Consider the following 19,950-nt stretch of genomic DNA (forward strand, 5'->3'; position numbering starts at 1 on the left):
TTATCTCTACAGGTTGGTGGGATAAGAACATGTATTACTGAGACCATATCGCTCACTGGAAGATCTCTCTGCAGTACAGACATCATGTAGATTTTCATACAGAAAACTACATAAAAGATAGTTTGTACTTCAAAGCTGAGATTTTACTGTTTATACAGGATTTTCATCTCTTTCTCCATCTCCTTATCTTAGAACATGTGAACTCCAAAGTAATGGTATAGAGAAGAATGTGTTTATATATATATAAAGCTTTCTGTGTTAAGTAGTCTTGTGTAACCCAAGTGCCTCCTGTGGTGGTCTTCTTAAACTACAATAGAATTGCTCAGACCTCATTTCCTCACCCTAGTAAAGACCAGTGACCCGCTGAGATTTCTGTAAATCCCCCTAAGAACATATGTGTTCACAATCATCTTGTTCCTAAAAGGCTGCCTCAGACAGTGTGCATCCCAGCACCACTGACGACCTCAGTTTTGACTGAGACACCCTTGCTGTGACAGTTTCCCTGGTGGTGTCACATTATCCCACCTCCCATCTCCTCCCTGACACCTTTGTGTCTCCCTTTCCATGTCACCCTCTACCAGAGCCCCCAGTAGGAAACTCCACACCCCTCTTGTACACCCTAACTCAGAATTCTCAGCCCATCCAGAGGGACTTTTATTTTCCAGGGTCAACCTCACCAGAATCACTGTGGCCCAAATAGCTGTTGTTGTTGTTGTTGTTGTTGTTATTTTGGTGATGCTGGGTATTGAACTCGGGGCCTTCCCACTGAGCTACATCCCTACCCCTTATATTTAAATTTTAACACAAAGCCTTGCCAAGTTGCCCAGGCTGGACTCCAGCTTGCAATCCTCCTGCCTCAGCTTCCCAAAGTGCTGGGGTTACAGATGTGCACCACCACACTCAGCTCAGTATTTCTTGTGAAACAGTTGGCAAGTGCTGTTCAGCAATCATTTTATGTAAATGTGTTGTGACTTAGGTATATTCATGTGTGACACATACATTCATGTCAACCTCTTGAGAGGTCACCTTTTTTAAGTAAAAGATGTTTTATAAAATCAAGTCTCATTGTGGTATTCTAATTCAATCCAGTTTTCTAAAATATAAAGGTCAGATCACAAATAAATGAGCTAGGATCCTTTTTTGCCCTTTTGCTTTTTCTCATCATTTTACCTCTCTGAAGATCTGGAAATGTTGCCTCATTCCAGCTCTCAGGAGACAATTAATGCTTTCTAGACTTCAGCTAAGAATAACTTGCCCTTCTTTCTCCTGCCAGGCTTCCCAAGTGCTGCTGGGTGTGATCCTTGGCAGCTCTCAGTCCTGCCAAAGCCAGCAGAAGGCTGTCAGTATGGCACAAAGCCACAAAGTCTGACCTGGAGGAGCCCTAAATCTAAGGGTTTAGATCTGATGTGCAAGTCTCTTCACAGCAGCAACCATGTCTGGAATTACTTGCGTATTCCTAGTTACTGATTCTTGCAAAATATTGATAAATATTTGTAAAATGAAGAAATAGCTCATTTAAGGAATTCCAGAAATGAGACTGGTATATCAAGTTGCCAGAGACCCCTATAGTCAGGTTCCAGTACCCACCTGCCCAGTGTGCAACGCAGGCCTGAGAAAAAGAATACACTAAGAGACAGAACTAAGAGAGAGAGAGCAGGGTGCCTGGACAACCAATGCCAGTGGAACCGACAAAAGTGCTGGACAGTCCCAGGCATTGATTTTTATTGGCAATCAATTGGGGTAAAGGCAACGTGTGGTCTTTATGGAAATTCATGTAAACAAGGCTCATAAAGGACAAAACAAAGCATTCGCAAATTAGGAACAGAATAGACAAAATATATGATTGTAATTGGAACACTGTCCTTTGAGTCTGAAGGTTTTAGTTGTCGGAACGGAATTGGGGTGCGAGCTACTCTGACCTCGGCATGTGGGCTTCAGCCAAACTCATTTCTCAAAACAAGCCAATTGTGGGGTCAACTCCTTACAGCCCGCTTTGGGCATAATCAGTATTACAGTCCTCTGCGTCAAGTAGCTTTATAAAGCTATAGACAGAAAAAAGCCATAAAATCCTTTCCCAGAGGGTTTGTTGGGTTTTGTGTGAGGAAACAATCATGACCTAGTCAGAAACCTCTACAGGGACTGAGAACAGACTGCTGGACCCTTCACCTGTCACTCATTAAAAGTATAATTTGTGGGGTCAGGGATTTAGCTCAGTGGCACCGCTCCTGCCTCACAAGTGCAAGGACCTGAGTTCGACCCCCGGTACCAAAAAAAAAGTGTAATTTGTGTTTTCTTCTAAGACAGGGACTTAAATGTGGTTTTGTTGTTGTTGTTTTGCCAAAAACCAAATCTCTTCATTTGGGCCTACAGGTGCCCAATAGGTAACTAAAAGTAGAACAAAGTTTGACCTTTATTTTTTATTCCTTATTACATTAAAACTTTGGATATAAGCATGTTAGTCATTTAAGAAAAGAAAAGTAGTCAGAGAAGCTCAGCCGGTCCCAGCACCCAGAAGGAAGCTCCCCCCCTGCCATCCCAGGCTCCTAGGGCAGAGAAGGTGAGCCGGTCCCAGCACCTGGAAGGAAGCTCCCTGCCTCCATCCCAGGCTCCTAGGGCAGAGAAGCTCAGCTGGTCTCAGCACCCAGAAGGAAGCTCCCCCACCGCCATCCCAAGCTCCTAGGGCAGAGAAGGTGAGCCGCGTGGGCGCCAGAAGCACCCCCCACCCCACGGAAATGAGAAGACACATAAACAAGTCTCAAAAACAGACTTCTGGATCACCTACAGCAACCCCAAAGGGAAACGAAATGGAACAATCTGATACTCAACCACCTGGACTCTCTGAACTGGCAACAAAAGAGGATCTGTGAAAAAGGAAATCAGAAATAATTACTCAGATAACAGCAAAGATTTTCCTCATGGTGCAAGACATAATTAATAAATCTAGAGAGGACACAGATAAAAAAAATAGAGGATCTGAGGAACATGATGGAATCCCAACATAGGAAACAAATGGAATCCATAAAACAGATACAAACAGATTTCCAAGAGATTAAAAACTCCATGGAAAGTCTGCACAGCAGAATGAACCAATGTGAGGATACAATTTCAAATATAGAAGATAAGATTGCAATTAGTGAGGAGGAAAAGAAAACTGCTTTAAAATTGTAAGGGAACTCGAGAAATCAATCCAGCAGCTGCTAGACGATGCAAAGAAGAATAACATAAGACTGATTAGAGTCAATGAAGAAACAGGAGAGAGTGCAGATGACATAAAAAATATTGTTTGCAGAAGTAATGGCAGAAAACTTCCCAAGCAGGGGAAAAGAACTTGACATACAGATAAGTGAGGCATATAGGACTCCAACTAGCCTTAATCAAAAAAACTACACATAGGCATATAATAGTTAGGATTCCAGAAATCCAACAGAAGAACAAAATTCTACAAGCAGTTAGAGAAAAGAAACAAATCACATACAAAGGAAAGCCCATCAGAATCACAGCAGACTTCTCAATGCAAACCCTCAAGGCAAGAAGAGCTTGGAGTGATGTATTTCAAGCCCTAAAGGACAACAGCCTCCAACCCAGATTGATGTACCCTGCAAAACTATCTTTCCAAATTGATGGAGAAATAAGATACTTTCATGATAAAGAGCACCTCAGGAACTTCTCGAATACCAAACAGGCACTCCAAAAAATTTTAGACAATACCCTAGGAAAAGACAATGAGGAACACAACCCCAGGAAACCTAGCAGAATGAATCCATTGGGCATGACAAATTAAACACAAAGGGGGAGAATCCAACAAAAAGAAAAAGTCATGACAAGGCTTTTAAAACTTTTAACTTCATCGCCCTAATGAGTGTATAATTCAGTCTTATTATTGTACTGATTGCTATTTTTCTAATTCTAGAATTGCACACCATTCCTTGTGCTATACTGGCTATTTATCATCTTCTTATGGCTACATTTTAATTGGGTTGTCTATTAATGAGCTCTAAAAATTCTTTATATATTCTGGTCATAGGTTATATGTATTGTAAATGGGGTCTGTTTAAGGACTACTTTTCATTTTAATGATGTCATTTAAAGTTCTAAATTTTGATGGAATCTCATTTATCAATTTTTTTCTTTTATACATCATGTTTTTTGTATCCCTAGGTAGTTCTTGCCTACCCTGAATTCATAAATATTTTCCCTTATAATTTCTTCTTAAAGTTTTATACTTTTAAGGTTTCTTATTTAGATTCATAGATCCCTTCAAGTTATTTTCATGTATGGAAAAAAAGGGTTGAAGTTAATTTTTTATATACGGATACAAGGTGTTCTAGTGTCATTTCCTGCAAACACTATCTCTTCCTCGGCTCTTGAATTGAGTTTATATTCTATAAAATGCTAATGTTAAATAATCTTTCAAAACTCAGTGGACCATATATGTGTGGTTCTATTTCTAGATTCTCTGTTTTATTCAAATGATCTATATGTCTTTCCTTACACCAACACTGCCTTGATTACTGTAGCTTTAGAAGTCTTAAAATTAGGTACTAAACATCTTACAACACTGTTTTTGTTTTTGTTATATTTCTTCCAGAGTTAGTTTCATTAATTTGTCTTCCAAGGTACTTCTTAGAAGTTGTCAAATTTATTTCAAAAAAAATTTTTGTAATATGCTTTCTATATCCTTTTAAATTCTGTAAAATCTGTGGTAATGTCTCCTAGATCTTAATATTGTAATTTTAAAAATGTATAACTGATATTGTGTAACAGGAAGAAAAGGTCTAAAAGACCAGGGAAATTGGGAGGGGTAGGGGAAGGGAAAGAAGAGAAAGGAAAAAATATGAAAAGAGGAAAAAAAATGGAAACAAGGTCTTTCCAAATAGGGAAGGGTGGAGGGGGTGAAGGGAGGGCAAGGGAAGGGGAAAAAAAATAAGAACCAAGAGACTCATGTAAAGGTACAAGATCCCAATGATGAATGTAACTGTATTTTATACTGAAAATGTACCAATAAACTTAATGGGGAAAAAAAAAGAAAAGAAAAGTAAAAGAAACAAAACACAGGGCCGGGAATTTAGCTCAGTGGTGCTGCCACCTGCCTCACAAGCTCAAGGTCCTGAGTTCGACCCCCAGTACCAAAAAAAAATAATTGCTTATATGAACTAAACTTACTTAGCCAACCTCATAACCCTGAGAGACTGAAGATGCCAAGGTAAGAGTAGTTTTCAGAAATTAGAGACACGAGTACTAACTTTTATAACATCAGTTCCAGACCCTCTTCTGGAGGGGAGCCTAGAACTCTCTAGTCATTGTCCTAAACCTAGGGCCACCTGGGATTCCATCAGAGCCTCGGAAGACTAAAACTGTTCAAACAAAACAGCTATTTTACGGGAACCAAATTGCCTCTCAAGCCATGAGCATTCCTCCTGAGCTACAAAACCAGGACTGAAATAATAATCAACCAGGCCCCAGCACCCCATAAAACTGGTGCTACCTTTCAGGTAATCTGACCCTCTTTATCAAGTGAGTGTGCCCCCTCCAGCTGTTGAGCCTGGTCTCCTTTCTCTATTCTCATTCTTCTTTGTCAGCTCATGCTAAAGTCCCTTACCATTGTCTCTTTCCAATTAAAGTGTTTCTCCTACAAAGTTATGGCTTAATTTTAATTTCCACTGTCACTAAAGCAAGGACTCAGGCTAGTATGACAAGGGGGCTACTTAAAAAATAATAAAGTTAATTTAATTCTAATTGGTATGGAAGAATAGCTCACAGATATAAAGAGGAGACTAGATTCATGGGTTTTTTGCTTTTTAAAATCATCTTTTATTGTGATTATAAAATTGCAGCACACTTAAGGAAATTTGGAGTAATGTACACCTGTAGTTCCAATATTTGCAAGGCTGAGGCATGAAGACTAAGAAATTGAGACCAGCCCAGGCAGCACAGTGAGAGACTATCTGGAAAGATGTAAAGAAGGAAAGAAAAAAATTTGAATAAATTAAAATCACCCTAAATCTCACTAGCCAGTAGCATACTTAAAGAGTAGTTATTTCTTTGGGGGTATTATATACTACACTTATGTTTAGATAAAATTAAAATATAAAGGTTTCTATTCTGCCCCTTTTTTGCCATTTTTATTTAACATTAAAAATTATGATAGTGGGGCTAGGAGTGGTTCAGGTGTAGAGAACTTGCCTAGGATGGGGAAGGCCCTAGGAATTACTAGCACGGCAGAAAATAAAATAAGAAAGAAAATGTTGTTAATGACTAGACAGTCTATGTTATGAGTATGCTAACTATATAAATGAAAATGATTCATTTATTTCCTACTATTCATCTTTCCTAAAAGGGCTTCATCTTGTTCCTAAATCTTGTACCACATCTCTGATTTTGTTTTTTACTGATTTGTCAAAATCAAATTGAAGGATTAAATGCATTTTAAGGCTCTTGATGCATATTCAAGATAAACTGTACCGATTTACATTCCCATAAGTAATAATAAAGGGAATGTTTACCTTGCCTGAAATTAGGGTAGGAAAGACCTGTCAATGAATACTGACCTTTATTCATTCAGCAAAGATGTAGGAAGTGCTTCTATAAAGCCTGAAAAAACAGCCAGGAACAAGCCCTGGATCATAGGGAAGTGTCCAGGAGGGAGATATACCCTTCCAGGTCACACACCCAGTGACCTTCCTCCAACCAGACCCTGCCTCACAGTAGTACACCCAGGCTGCTAAACTCACCAGTGCCCCAGTTCACGAATGCATATAGCATCCCCATGATCCAATCACCTTACAAACACATGAGGCTTTGGAGAGACACTTCAGATCTGTCGTAACAGGAGGCATGTGATAAGCTCTGGGAGGGAGCACATGACCCATAAGGACAGGGAGAGCAATAGGGAGGGAGCTAGAGAGTAGGGAGTAACTTATTCTACAGTGTCTCAGAGATAATGTGATGAGGTTGGTGTTCATTTAAAAAAAGCTATTCTAAGATGGTTCCTAAAGGCAAGGTCCTGATCCAGTTGATGTATCAAGATTACTTTGGCCTTTATGTAACAGACGGGAGGAAGACCCTGTGAGGATGGCAGGAAGCATGAGTTCATTAGCCAGAATAGCTGTGACTTAGACTAAGCTGGCAGCTAAGTGGTGGAACCAATATGGGAGGATTCGGGCTCTGTGAGCATGTATGTGAGTGTCTGTGTGCCCACCTGTGCCTTCAACTGGACACCAATGGAGGAATTTTATAAGGGAGGGCACCTGTAGGTAACTCAAGACTTACTTCTATGTTCAACTCAGTCCCCCAAAAACGCCACCAACCATCTTGACTGACCAATCACCATGCCCATGTTGCAGAGAAGTGAAGAAACTTGTCCTAAACTCTGCTTTGGCAGGATGGCCATACTCCCCAGTTTGCTTGGGACACCTGCTGTCTCAGTGCAACCAGCACTGTAAAATAGAACTTTAAAAGTTAGCTTTTTAACTTTAGAGACAAGTGGCTCCTCCAAACTTCCTCAGGCCTAGAACATGAATGGATACCTCCATCTCCTCAGCCCAGATGAATGGACAGGATATGCAGATGCTGGCCTCAGTTTCCTTTCCACAAGAAAGAAGACAATGAGCTAAAGATGGCTAGAAGTGATAAAGCAAGTGTGGAGATGTGCATTATTTCTGTTTTCCCTCTCCTCTCTGTTCCTTACTGTAAAAGACCCTTGCCCACCAGTACATGGGGAGATGATGATTTGAGGCAAATGGGCCCCTCCAGCTCCTTGAAACTAACTTTGAATGAATCCCTTTTCCTTATTTTTACCAAAATAAATGGCCTTTGATTTGGTCAGTGGTGAGCCAATGAACCTAAGCATATGAACCTGAGGGGCCAGTAAGTTTTGGTGAGCCAGCTAGAGAAAAGTTCCAGCTCCTGAGAGGCATCCATCCCAGCAGGCACTTAGGAAAAGGGAATGAGTGCTTTGGCTAGCTGAACCAATGGTCAGGGCTCCAAGGACATTCCAGCAGCTTCTGGGGACACTCCTGCACCTGGAAATGACACTCCTTTCCTGTTCATGGCATCAGCTGCCTATAAATGCTTTTGTTAGTAAAAGGGAAAAGATTGTTTGGAAAGCTGATGGGCTCTATCTGATTTCCCACTGGAAAGTGCACTCCGAAGATTACTGTCACCACCATTTGGACCTTCTCTTATGCCACTAGGCAGTGTCCTTTGGGTGCGGTAAGCACCTTCACTATTAAGGGCCTTCTGGGTTTATTATAAGTCATTTGGGGGCCCTGATTGATCAGAGGCTTGGCAGTGCCATTTGGGGTAGGTAAGCAACTTCACTATTTGTGGCATTTGGACCTACTATATAGTAGGCAACAGGGTTTCAGTACATCAAAAGCTATATACTAACTGCACAGGTTGCAGCCAGTATTCTATAATGAGGGGGCTGCCTGAACTGTATCTTCTCCACAATGTGAATGTGAAGCAAAAAGTTCTCCCCCTTTAAGACCCAATGGAGCATTCGGTTTGGCCAGGGAGCCTTCCCTTCTGGGACAGGAAAATACCTCTGAGGCAGTATGCAGTTAGAGATTAAATTCATCCTACAGAGATGTGAGGCCTCATCATTCCTTTTCCTTGTCTTTAGAGTTTCTTATGAACACATCTGGAGACTTGTGCCAGCCATTTTGAGCCTTGAGATAGTCTGAGGCTTCTTCATGAGCAAATCTGGAGTGTAAGGTTCTTTAACTATCTGATAGGAAGGTTTGAGTTCAGAGACTTTAACAAGTAGAGACAGTGGGGCATGCTTAAAGATCAGTTGTGATTTGCTCAGGAATGAAAGTACTTGTGGCCACTGGGGATTTGGCTCACTGGTTCCGCCACCTGAGTTACAAGCAAAAGGTCCAGAGTTCAATTCTCTGGCACCGAAAAAAAAAAAAAGAACGTATTTGTGGTACTTTGTAGTTCCCTAAAACAGTTCTAGTAGTTACATGTGACTCAGAAAAAGGAGATTTTATTGTGATACAACATGGCCTGTATAACTGAAAGTGCACTCTGATTTCATACCAAGTGTCCTTAAGAATATTCTTTGGGGGCCGGGGATTTAGCTCAGTGGTTTCGATGCCTGCTGTGCAAGCTCAAGGACCCGCGTTCGATCCCCGGTACCAAAAAAAAAAAAAAAGAATATTCTTTGGACAAACTTTGGCCAGGATAACATCCATAGCTGCTTTCCTTTCCCTTTTCTAGATTAGTAGCAAGTATAAACAAGTTTCTTCTATCATCAGTGTGAGAGTCCCCAAGAATGAAACAAGGAACTTATCTCATCCTTTTGTAGTAGCTTCACTGACCTGTGTGGCTGAAAAAGAATTTTCACAATGCATCAGTAAGAGGCACAAGAAGTGTTTATTGGGCAGGGATTTTAGGATGCATTTAAGAATGGAGTGTGGGCATTTAGAGAAATGAGGCACATTGCAGTTTAAAACTGAGAACACGTATACCTCTCTTGAAGGGGTGGAAAAGCCCCGGAAAAGGTGCCCTCCCCCCAGAAGGGCATTAGCTCATTCTACAGGTGTTTTTTGGTTTGTTGTTTGTTTTTACAAATTATTCAACTGTTTGTCACAAGACTGCATGACTATAATACAAAGGAGGGGCTCGTTTTTTCATTTAATGTCACAACACACACACCAAATCCAGACTAGATCTCTCAGTCTGAACACAGATATTTAACCTTTTCCATGCTGTTTATGTGTATGATGCACAGAAGTTCTGTTACCAAACTGTGTCGTAAAGCACATAAAACTGGACTATAACATAACAGAGTATGCAGAAGCGCTTGATTTTATGATTTTCTTTATGTAAATCTCAGTTTAAAAACTGGGGCCGGGGATTTAGCTCAGTGGTTTTGCCGCCTCCTGCGCAAGCGCAAGGACCTGAGTTCGATCCCCAGTACCAAAAAAATAAAAACTGGTTTAGTTTTTAGGTGCTTCCCGAGATGAGGAACTAGCACAGAAAAAAAATGACCTGGACCATACAGTGTCTTAGCCTTATATTCCACATTCCTGAACAGCAGTAACTGCTGAATTCCTTTCGATATTGCTGTACTCAAGATGACATGCTTTTATTCACTGTAAACCTTCATGAAGTACCAAGATGAAAAAATCATCCATGGGCTTGAGATTTCATTATAAAATAAACATGGATCTCCTGATTAACAAGACAATTTTGTGGTTTATAAAAACATACAGTATTTCCAAGTTTCTATTCACATTTACATAGTCTTTTATCCTGTTTTAGTCATTGTTTACATATAAAAACTTGTTGTTCAGAGAAAGTTGAGCAAGCCAGCCACATGGAGTTGAAAAGTAGCACAGCATCTACTGTTGTTTCAAACAGGGTTATCAACAGAGGTAAATTACTGCTTCTTTTCTAGGCTTCTTCAGATCTTGGACAGATAAATTACACTATCTTTCTTCTCCTAATTCAACCACTGAAAAGTACAATATCCTAAAATTGGTTAATTTAAAATGGGAACATAAATTTAGCTATGGCCAGATTGCATTACATTAAGACAGCATAATCTCAGAACAAGGCACCTACTAAACAGCAGCCTGCTCACCTCAGGTCATGCTGAGAGCTCTGCTTACTCCTACTCCTACTTTGGACCTACTGGTGTAACTAAGGTCTTGCTGTCAAGTTTACAAGTAGGTTCACCAGGAATACAAGAATCAACTGCTGACTCTATAGATTCTGGATCAAGTGTCCCTTTACCTTCAGAACCCTAAACATGCGGAGACTGTGACAGATATTAGTAATCTGGAATGAGATGTCTAGTTCATTACCCAGATTGCTGTAAATACGTCGGCTATGGATATGACAACAGTTCTAGTATTTGGGGGGGGGGGGGGTACCGGGGATTGAACTTGGGACCTTGAGCTTTCGAGGCAGGCGCCAGAACCACTGAGCTAAATCCCCAGCCCAACAGTTCTAGTATTATTTAAGCAATAGTACAGCCATAATCTTTAACTAACATTTAAAAATAGTCTAGTTACACCTTGTGTCAAAGTGCAGAACTGCTATACTATTGGTTACAGACATTTATGTACTATAAAGACAGCTCTGTTACAATAAATTATCCAAAAAATAAATTTTTATAAAATTCACAGCATAATTGTGAGTCAAAAAAGCAGTCACATAAAATTCTGCATTTTAAAAAAATGATCAGGATGAATAGGAGACATGTTTGTGTAGAAGAAATAGTGGAGTTACCATGTGCTGAGAAAAAAGCAAAAGAAAAAGTGAAAAGCAGGAAGGGACACCGCTGCAGCTGTTTCCACCAAAGCAAACCACCATTCCTGTAATCTTCAACCAATAAGAAGTCAACTTTATGACCCACACAAAGTCTACAATTAATAGGTCACAAAAGTCTATTTTAAAAGAAAACCCTCTTGCGCTGGGATTTAGCTCAGTGGTGCCACCGCCTGCCTGGAAAGTGGAAGGTCCTGAGTTCGATCCCTGGTACCAAAAAAAACCGGGAAAGCCTCTGGAATCACCCGTTCTCTGTGTTTCCAGTATTACGGACTGTCCACAAAGACATGTGCAAAATGGCTGCTTCTAATATGGAAGGCTCTCCTAATTTCGGGTTTGAAAATTCTTGTACTGTTTTCTTGAAAAAAAAACTGTGCTGAAGGCACAATAAGGTTGAGTCTGAGATTAAGGGTCATACTCAAGCACCTTCAAAGTGAGGTCTGTGAACTTCAGGTAGTCAGCTACTTTGTGACCCAACTCCCCAGCACAACACCTACTAGGTCCTCCTGTGGCTACTCCAAGAATATTGTGAAGTTTGTGGGATCCTGGTGCTTTGTATTCCCATTTTTCATCTTTGGTCTTCTTCAATTTTCAAGTGCCATCTGGCCGCTTCTCAAAGAACTTTCTTACTTTTGGGGCTTGGTCAAAAATATGAGCAGTATGACACCCAGAACTTCCACTGTTTTATTCATCTGATCTACTTAATTGGCACCACTAAACAGAAATCCTCCAGTGTGCATTTGAACCAAAATATACCCAAGGGACCACATTTCTATAGCAAGATCTTAAGGCACTGGCAACAGCACCTCTGGAGACCATTAAACTCTGAATATACTGGTACCCCTCTGCCTTAACTGACAAGAACTGCCAAAGTCAACAATCTTGATTGCACTGTGTTTGGGGTTGCAAAGAAGGATATTCTCAGGTTTTAGGTCACAGTGAATGAACCTAAGTTCTGGAGTCACAAGGAAAAGCAATGCAGTGCACATCCACTGCACAAACTTTCATGTTGTGTTCAGAGACATTTGGAAATTGGTGTTCCTCATCAAGTCATAGAGGTTGTAAGACAGCATTTCAAAAACTAAACAGAGGTGGCTTTGAAAGATAAAGTGGCATTTCAAATGCACTATGTAATATTTCATTTCAGTGTCATGTTTGCTCATGAGCCCAAGAAGTTGCACTACTATCTGGGCTCGATTCAAAACAGCTTTTTTGTTCTTTATCACTTTAATGACAGTCCATCTTGTTCCACCCAATCATATGCTTTTATAACCTCTCCAAAGGAAACTGCCTATCGAGGAGTCAATTTCATAATGATCCAACCACTCCCCTCCATTTTTTACAGTATAATCACAGTTATTATTATTGTAACCATCATTGTAAACCTTCCACTCCTTCTTACAACTAGAATCATCTCTCTGCCCCTGTTGGTGTGTTCGCTTCTTTTTTGCATGGTAAACCTCATTAACATGCTTATAGGTTTTGATCAAATCAACAGTTGCAGGAGTGGCTGCTGGATCATGGAAGGTTTGGAAACTTGTTGTCACTGACGTTGGGCTGGTGATGGTCACTGTCCTGATGCAAATGGGGCATCTGTCCAGCCATATGAAGGCCAGCAGCACAGAAGGAAACGACGGTGCAAGCCAGACAGACGAAGGTGTGCACGCTGACGTCTCCTTTTGGGTGCATGTCTTCTTGCAAGTCTCATTATCAGCCTGATGGCGTGGAGGCAGGGAAGAAGAGTCCAGCCGCAAACAGCCTGAGATGCAGAAGCTGCTGGCCTTCACGGCCCCATCCCCAGTGGTCTCCAGATGCAGGGATCAGGACGCCAGCGCCACCTCGATTACATCGTCCAGCACCGAACACCGCGCCGTTGGCAAAATTTGTAGGCTGTGCGCGCCTTCCTGCTCTCACCAAGGGCTTCAAGTCCTTCCGCCGCTTTGAGCAAGGCTGCCCTTCCATCTGAAGGCCGGAGCGGGTTTGTTTTTTCTAAACAGGGAATGTGAACATTCTTTGGGTGCTCTCAACCTGCTCTTTTATCTTGGGATCAGGCTCCTGTTACTTATTTTCTCAATTGAGCCAATTTATGGACTTTTAGTGTTCCTAAGGAATTTTGGGTGTGATGGGTCTGGCAGGGAAGGAGTCTAAATTTAACCAGTGGATTCTGATATGCATCACCTTGGGTAACTTTGCTTGGTTTCTGAAAGTTGCAGTATAATTTTTTTAGTTATGATTTCCTTGTCTCTTTTTTACCTACCTTTTATTTTTCTTATCCTACCTCATCCCTGCCCTAGCCATAAGAAATCTAATGTCCTCATTTTTACTTATAACAATGGTGACATTGCCATTTTTATTTTTTAGGCACACATGTATCATTTTTATCTGAGGGGGTACTTGAATGTATATTAGAATAACAACAGGAATATATTAAGAAAGACAAGGAAACATTTTTGGAATAGCTAGTGAGACATAATTAAAGCTTGTTATGGCTGTATGTAATAGGTATAGCTGGAGACTGTCAGCAGCAGGTGTGGTGTTTGGAGCCCCTTACTGTACCTGGCTTAGCTTTTTTTTTTTGGTACTGGGAATCAAACTCAGGACCTTAAGCTTGGCGAGGCAGGCGGCAGAACCACTGAGCTAAATCCCCAGCCCCCAGCTTTTAACATAATATTATTACTGTTTCTCTCTCTCTCTCTCTCTCTCTCTCTCTCTATATATATATATATATATGTATATATAAAATTTGCTTCTTTTTTCCTGCTAAGTGTTTAAGACTAAGTCAAAATGAAACCTATGTTAATATATATACATATATGTATGTATATATATGTATATATATTTATGTCAAAATCAGTTTAGGCTCCTTAGGCATAACTTTTGGGGTCATGGGCAGAGCCTCTTAGCACCTCTAGTTTTGTGTGTGTGGCTTTTTTTTTGTTTTGTTTTGTTCTGTTAGTTATATCATCTGCCAGGATGAGTCACAGTCTTTGCTTGACCACAAGATTCCTTTGGAAGAATGGGGATATTCCCTTCTTGAGTGCCATTCTTCTGACCACAATGCACGGTGCTTGTCTCTTGTCCTCTGGGGCCCAACAATCCCCCTGCTTGGGAGGCTAGGTGACTCACTGGAGTTGTGGGATCCTTTAAAGGGGTCTCATCATGTCCTGGGTCCTGGCTGACCTTGATGGGCAAAGGCCAAAATATTGGCTGTCCTCTTAGCCCTGTGATTTTTTTTAGCTTTTGTTTCTAAGCCTCAGTTCTTGAACACTCAGGCCAGTTTCACCAGTATTGAAGTGGGAGCAATAGGTTTAACTATTATAAGCCTATCTGGATATCAAGCACTTTTAAATATAAAGTATGGCCAAGGAACTGCTATTTCTTTTACTAGTCATGGTTGACTTAGAAATCAAATTCCTACAGAATGTTAACAGATAACAATTGTAAAGTTTTACAGGAAAAATTTGAAATCAAATATTTTAGTATAACAATTATGATGACAGTATTATATTAGAGCTATTAAGTTTTTTATTATCTCTGAAATACATTTAAATTCCCATTTTAGTACATATAAAATAACTTTTTAATCAGTTATCTTTATCTAATTATATAATATTAAATGACAAACTCATCTAAATTTGTTATTTTTTTAACAAATTTCCTTTTTAAGTAGAATGTACTTGTTTTTTTTGGTTGTGGGGTTTTTTTTGGTACCGGGGATCAAACTCGGGTCCTTGTGCTTGCGCAGCAGGTGACGAAACCACTGAGCTAAATTCCCAGCCTAGAATGTACTTGTTTACAGATATACTTTATAGGTAATTATTGCCCAGTCTTCAATCTTTTGAGTAGCATTCCCTGGACTGAATATTTTTTAGGCACATTTAGCTATCATAACTACATAACAATCACATAAACATAAACCTGGAAAAGTTTATCATCATAAACAACCCTATTCTGTAGGTCATCAGTATGATAAAAAGATTTTTTAACTTCTGTATCCTAGAAGATCTGTACACTTTGGAATCACAAATTCATTTAATATATCATGAGGTTATCAATAATTATCATCACAGCTATATAGAAATCTTTATACGTTTACTTTTTTATTCTTAAGGCAAAATTTTGATTCTTTAACAGGTTTATATGATGTAACTGCCCTGGAAATAATTAAAGGATATATCTAGATCTCTTACAGAAGCAGGATAAGATGTATAAACCCCTGGCCAGCTAGATCTCAGGAAAGAGCTTTTAAATTGACTGAGACTTATAACAAGTTAAGGCAGAAGAACTTTGGGAAATTCAAACAGCTTAACTGGGCAAGCAACTTCCTTTAAGATGTGTATTTCTCACCTTGCTACAAACAGAAATCCTACTTTCAGGATTAAGTATCAATACATTTTTTTTAAAGCTGATAAATGACAAATTGAAGTCTTTGTTTTATTTTTGTTAGCATGTGTGTGCTATAGGCTATGTCTATGTGTGCAAATATTGTTTATATATAATTTAGATGGCACAAGATTAATCTAAAAATAAGAGCATTCAGTAATCAAGAAAACATAAAAGTATAAAACATAAACCTTTTTGTTCACATGACTTAAGAAAATATTTTAAAAGATGGAGCAAAGGTGTCTTCTGAACTGTTAACATAAATTTTGCCCATGTTAGCCAATCAGAATTACATTTTAGGTGTTTGACTTTCAAAAGAGAATTTTCAGTTTCACAAAGGTTGTAAGAAAGACTGAAGACCATAAAGGAAATGTAACTGAAGATTTTGAGTTTGTTAGGATCTTGAGAATCAGAGTCACTTGAACATTGAGATAATGTGAAACACATTTATATACCACTGGCTGGACATTCTTTCATTTAAAAATTTAAATTGTTTAGCTTCTCAGATGTTATGTAGCAATAGTCACTGTAGATGCTGTCATTATTATTAGTAGAAGGGGTGCTAAGATACAGTATTTTGCTATTGCTAGACATGGACTGAAAAGAGTGCTGCTTTATTGCTTTTAAATTCCTGATTGTCTAGCCTTCTTATACACAAATAGCAGACCCATTGAGAGAGAAATTCGGGAAACAATTCCTTTTACAATAGCGTCTAAAAAAATGAAATATCTAGGAATCAACCTAACAAAGGAAGCATAAGACCTCTACACTGAAAACTACAGCACTCTGAAGAAGGAAATCGAAGAGGATATAAGAAAATGGAAAGATATTCCTTGTTCCTGGGTAGGAAGAATCAATATAGTGAAAGTGAAAATGAAAGAAAAAAAAACAGTGAAAATGGCCATACTTCCAAAACTACTATATAGATTTAATGCAATACTGATTGAAATTCCAACAATATACTTCACAGAACTAGAGAAAACAATCCAAAAATGCATTTGGAAGCAGAAGAAACCTAGAATAGCAAAAGCAATTCTAGGCAACAGAGACATGGCTGGGGGTATCACAATCCCCAACTTGAAACTATACCACAAAGCTACTGTGATTAAAACGGCATGGTACTGGCAAAGAAACAGACCCGAGGATCAGTGGAATAGATTAGAAGATGCAGAAACAACTCCAGACATACTCAGCCACCTCATCTTTGACAAAGGAGCCAATTGCCCCCATTAGAGAAAAGATAGCCTGTTCAATAAATGGTGTTGGAAAACCTGGATTTCAACCTGCCAAAGATTAAAACTAGACCCATACCTATCACCTTGCACTAAACTAAGATCAAAGTGTATTAAAGAGCTAAATATCAAGACAGAAACAGTAAACTTGCTGGAAGATAAGTTAGGTAGAACTCTTGAAGACACTGGCATAGGAAAAGACTTTACGAACAAAACTTCAGTAGCACGAGAACTAGCACAAAGAATCAACAAGTGGGATCTCATCTTATTAAAAAGCTTCTGCACTGCAAGAGAAAACAGAGCTAAGAGACAACTTACAATATGGAAAGAAATTTTTAGCAGCTGTACCTCAGACAAAGGTCTACTATCTGGAAAATATAAAGAATTGAAAAAAATCAGACCCTCCAAATTCAAAGACCCAATTCAAAAATGAGCATCTGAAATGAACAGACATTTCTCGGACAAAGAAGTAAAAACGGCAAATAAATATATAAAAAAATCTTCAACATCACTGGTCATTTGAGAGATGCAGATGAAAACAACACTGAGAGTCCACCTCACCCCAGAAAGAATGGCTGCTATCAAGAAATCAACCAATAATAAATGCTGGCAGGGGTGTGGAGAGAAAGGAACCCTGCTCCACTGCTGGTGGGAGTGCAGACTGGTGCAACCACTGTGTAAGTCAGTATGGAGATACCTCAAAGAGCTAGGGCTAGAGGTCCCATTTGACCCAGCTATTCCCCTGCTGGGTATCTTCCCCAAAGAATTAAGAGAATCACACCACAGCGATATATGTGCACCCATGTTCATAGCAGCCCAGTTTGTAATAGCTAATGTTTGGAAACAGCCCAAGTGCCCATCAACTGGAAACTGGATAAAGAAGATGTGGTTTTTTTATAAAATGGAGTACTACTCAGCCATAAAGAACAAGAAACTAGAGTCATTTGTAGCTAAATGGATGCATATTGAGGCCATACTCTTAAGTGAAATAAATAGGACACACATGTGTAAATACCGAATAGTTTCTCTAGTGTGAGAAACTGAAAGCGTAAATAAGGATGAAAATGATTAAAATGAATAATTGATAATTTGAAATAGGAAAAGGTCTAAAGGTGGAGGTGTGGCAGGAGGGGAAGGGGAAAGGGAAGAAAGGAAAGAAAAAGTTATGAGAAAGAAAAAAAAATGGAATCAAAGTCTGTGTAAATAGGGAAGGGTGGTGGGGGTGAAGGGCACACAGGGAATGGGGAAAAAAATAAGAACCAAGATGCATCATGTACAGGTACAAGCACCCAATGATCAATGGAAATGCATTGTACACCTAAAATGTACCAGTTAATATATAAAGAAAGAAATAAATCAATCCCTGACTGTCGGGGAGGAATGCAGGACACAAGAAGAGCCAGTAAGGGCCCGGGTCTGCCTGTTCCCCACTTCTGTGGTGATTTCTGACGCTATCATGAGTGTGGCGGTTTGAGGATTGGTCTGTTCCAAAACGCCCTCAGGAACACTTTCTTGGGCAAGAATGGTTTGTAGAGATTGGCAGCTTCTCTTTGGTGATTCTACTCAGCAAAAGTTAGTGGATAAGAGACTTTCTCTATGGCTTATTACAGTAGAGAAGTGGGAGCAATTGAACAGTTTTGGTTTTGTAGACAATATCTAATAAGAGCCTATTGGAGAACTTCATTACCTAGTCCATGAGAAAGAATGTATAGCTTTGCCTTATTCATTAACTTCTGTCTGACTGAACATTGTCCAGCTGTGCTTCTTCCTAATTTCCTGAAAAAGCTAATTCCATGATTACTTGGGTAATAAGTTCTACAACTTTGGAATGATGAAGCCAAGAGCTGATGATACAGGATGAGTATTTCTCTCTGCAGTTGGTGGATCTTTCTAGGTCTTCTGAGGTTTGCCACTTTAAATGCTCATGGCTAGTAAAGTTCCTTTTATGACATTCTAAGTAAATTCACTTATGGACATCCTTATTATCCAGGACAATTTGCTTTTGGTGACATGAAAATTTGGTCAGAAATTAATTCATTGGGGTCAATGTAAATATTCAATTTCAAAAGCCCCAGAAAACACTTTGAAGATTTTTAAATATTATTCTGTTGTAGTATGTGTGCATGCAGTTTCCAGGTATTGACTATATTTGGGGACAGGACAATATCCTTTAAGGCAGTATTCAGTTAGAGGTTGAAATCTTACAGAGACACTCGGATTTCCTTTCTTTTCCTTGGTTTTGGGGGTTCTTACGAGCCCATCTGGGAAATCATGACAACCACTTTGAGTCTTGAGGCAGTCTAAGGCTTTCTCTTAGCCAATCTGAGTTCAAGGTTCTCTAACTGTTTGTCTAAAAGGAAAGTTTGGATTAAGAGACTTCTAAGAGGCTAGAGACACTGAGCTGTGTTTATCGATTAGTTGAGAATTTCTCAGGAATGAAAATGCTTATGCTACTCATAGCTCCCTAGAGAAGTTTCAGTTACTTGTGACTTAGAAAAAGGTAATTTTATTGTGATTCAACATGGCCTATATGACTGAGAGTATAGTAGCCTGATTTCATTCAGCTGTTCTTCAGAAGATTCTGTGGAGTATCTTTGGCTAGGATAATATCCATCGCTTTTTTCTTTGCCCTTTTCTGGATCAGTAACAAGTACAACCAAAAGCCTTCTGTGCCCACTAACTGTGATAGCAGATTAGGGCTGGGGCCAACTGGACAATTAACTTGGCAGAAAACGTGAATATTCATTAAAAAAACCCAGAGGACATGCACAGAACACAAGACTCCAAATGACTTCATGGCTACTGAGCACTGAACATGGAACCCACCAGAAAGCAATGTTCTCAATCCTTCATTTGAATCTGGTACTGTTTGCAGGACTAGTCAGAAAAGAGCTGTTTTCAATCCTTCATTTATGTATGAGTACAATCAGAAGATGTTTCTGATCCTTAATTTATATTTAGCAGGAAACTGAGTTTTTTGATAGGACAGTTTATACCTCGCATGACACCTAATAAGTTTTTGATAGGGCAAATGTCCCAACACATTATTTGCATG

General features: G+C 39.5%; 1 protein-coding gene and 1 pseudogene across 2 annotated transcripts in view; one reads left to right on the forward strand and one right to left on the reverse strand.

Annotated features, from left to right (window-relative positions):
* The window catches only part of Atp12a (ATPase H+/K+ transporting non-gastric alpha2 subunit), a 28,914-nt gene extending 27,863 nt beyond the window's left edge, over positions 1-1,051 (forward strand). The window contains exon 23 of one of the 2 annotated variants that reach the window (XM_021236397.2): positions 13-1,051. In XM_021236397.2, the coding sequence (XP_021092056.2) occupies positions 13-41 (29 nt within the window). In that variant the 3' untranslated portion in view covers positions 42-1,051. The remainder of the gene's footprint in view (positions 1-12) is intronic. The other variant, XM_021236398.2, reaches the window with a different exon arrangement.
* Positions 1,052-11,521: 10,470 nt separating this feature from the next.
* Positions 11,522-12,950, reverse strand: LOC101710716 (dual specificity tyrosine-phosphorylation-regulated kinase 1A pseudogene; annotated as a pseudogene).
* Positions 12,951-19,950: the final 7,000 nt, after the last annotated feature.

Source organism: Heterocephalus glaber, unplaced genomic scaffold (genome assembly GCF_053883595.1).
Source record: "Heterocephalus glaber isolate CG9 unplaced genomic scaffold, H.glaber_assembly_v1.0 deba00001719, whole genome shotgun sequence".
Taxonomy (NCBI): Eukaryota; Metazoa; Chordata; class Mammalia; order Rodentia; family Bathyergidae; genus Heterocephalus; species Heterocephalus glaber.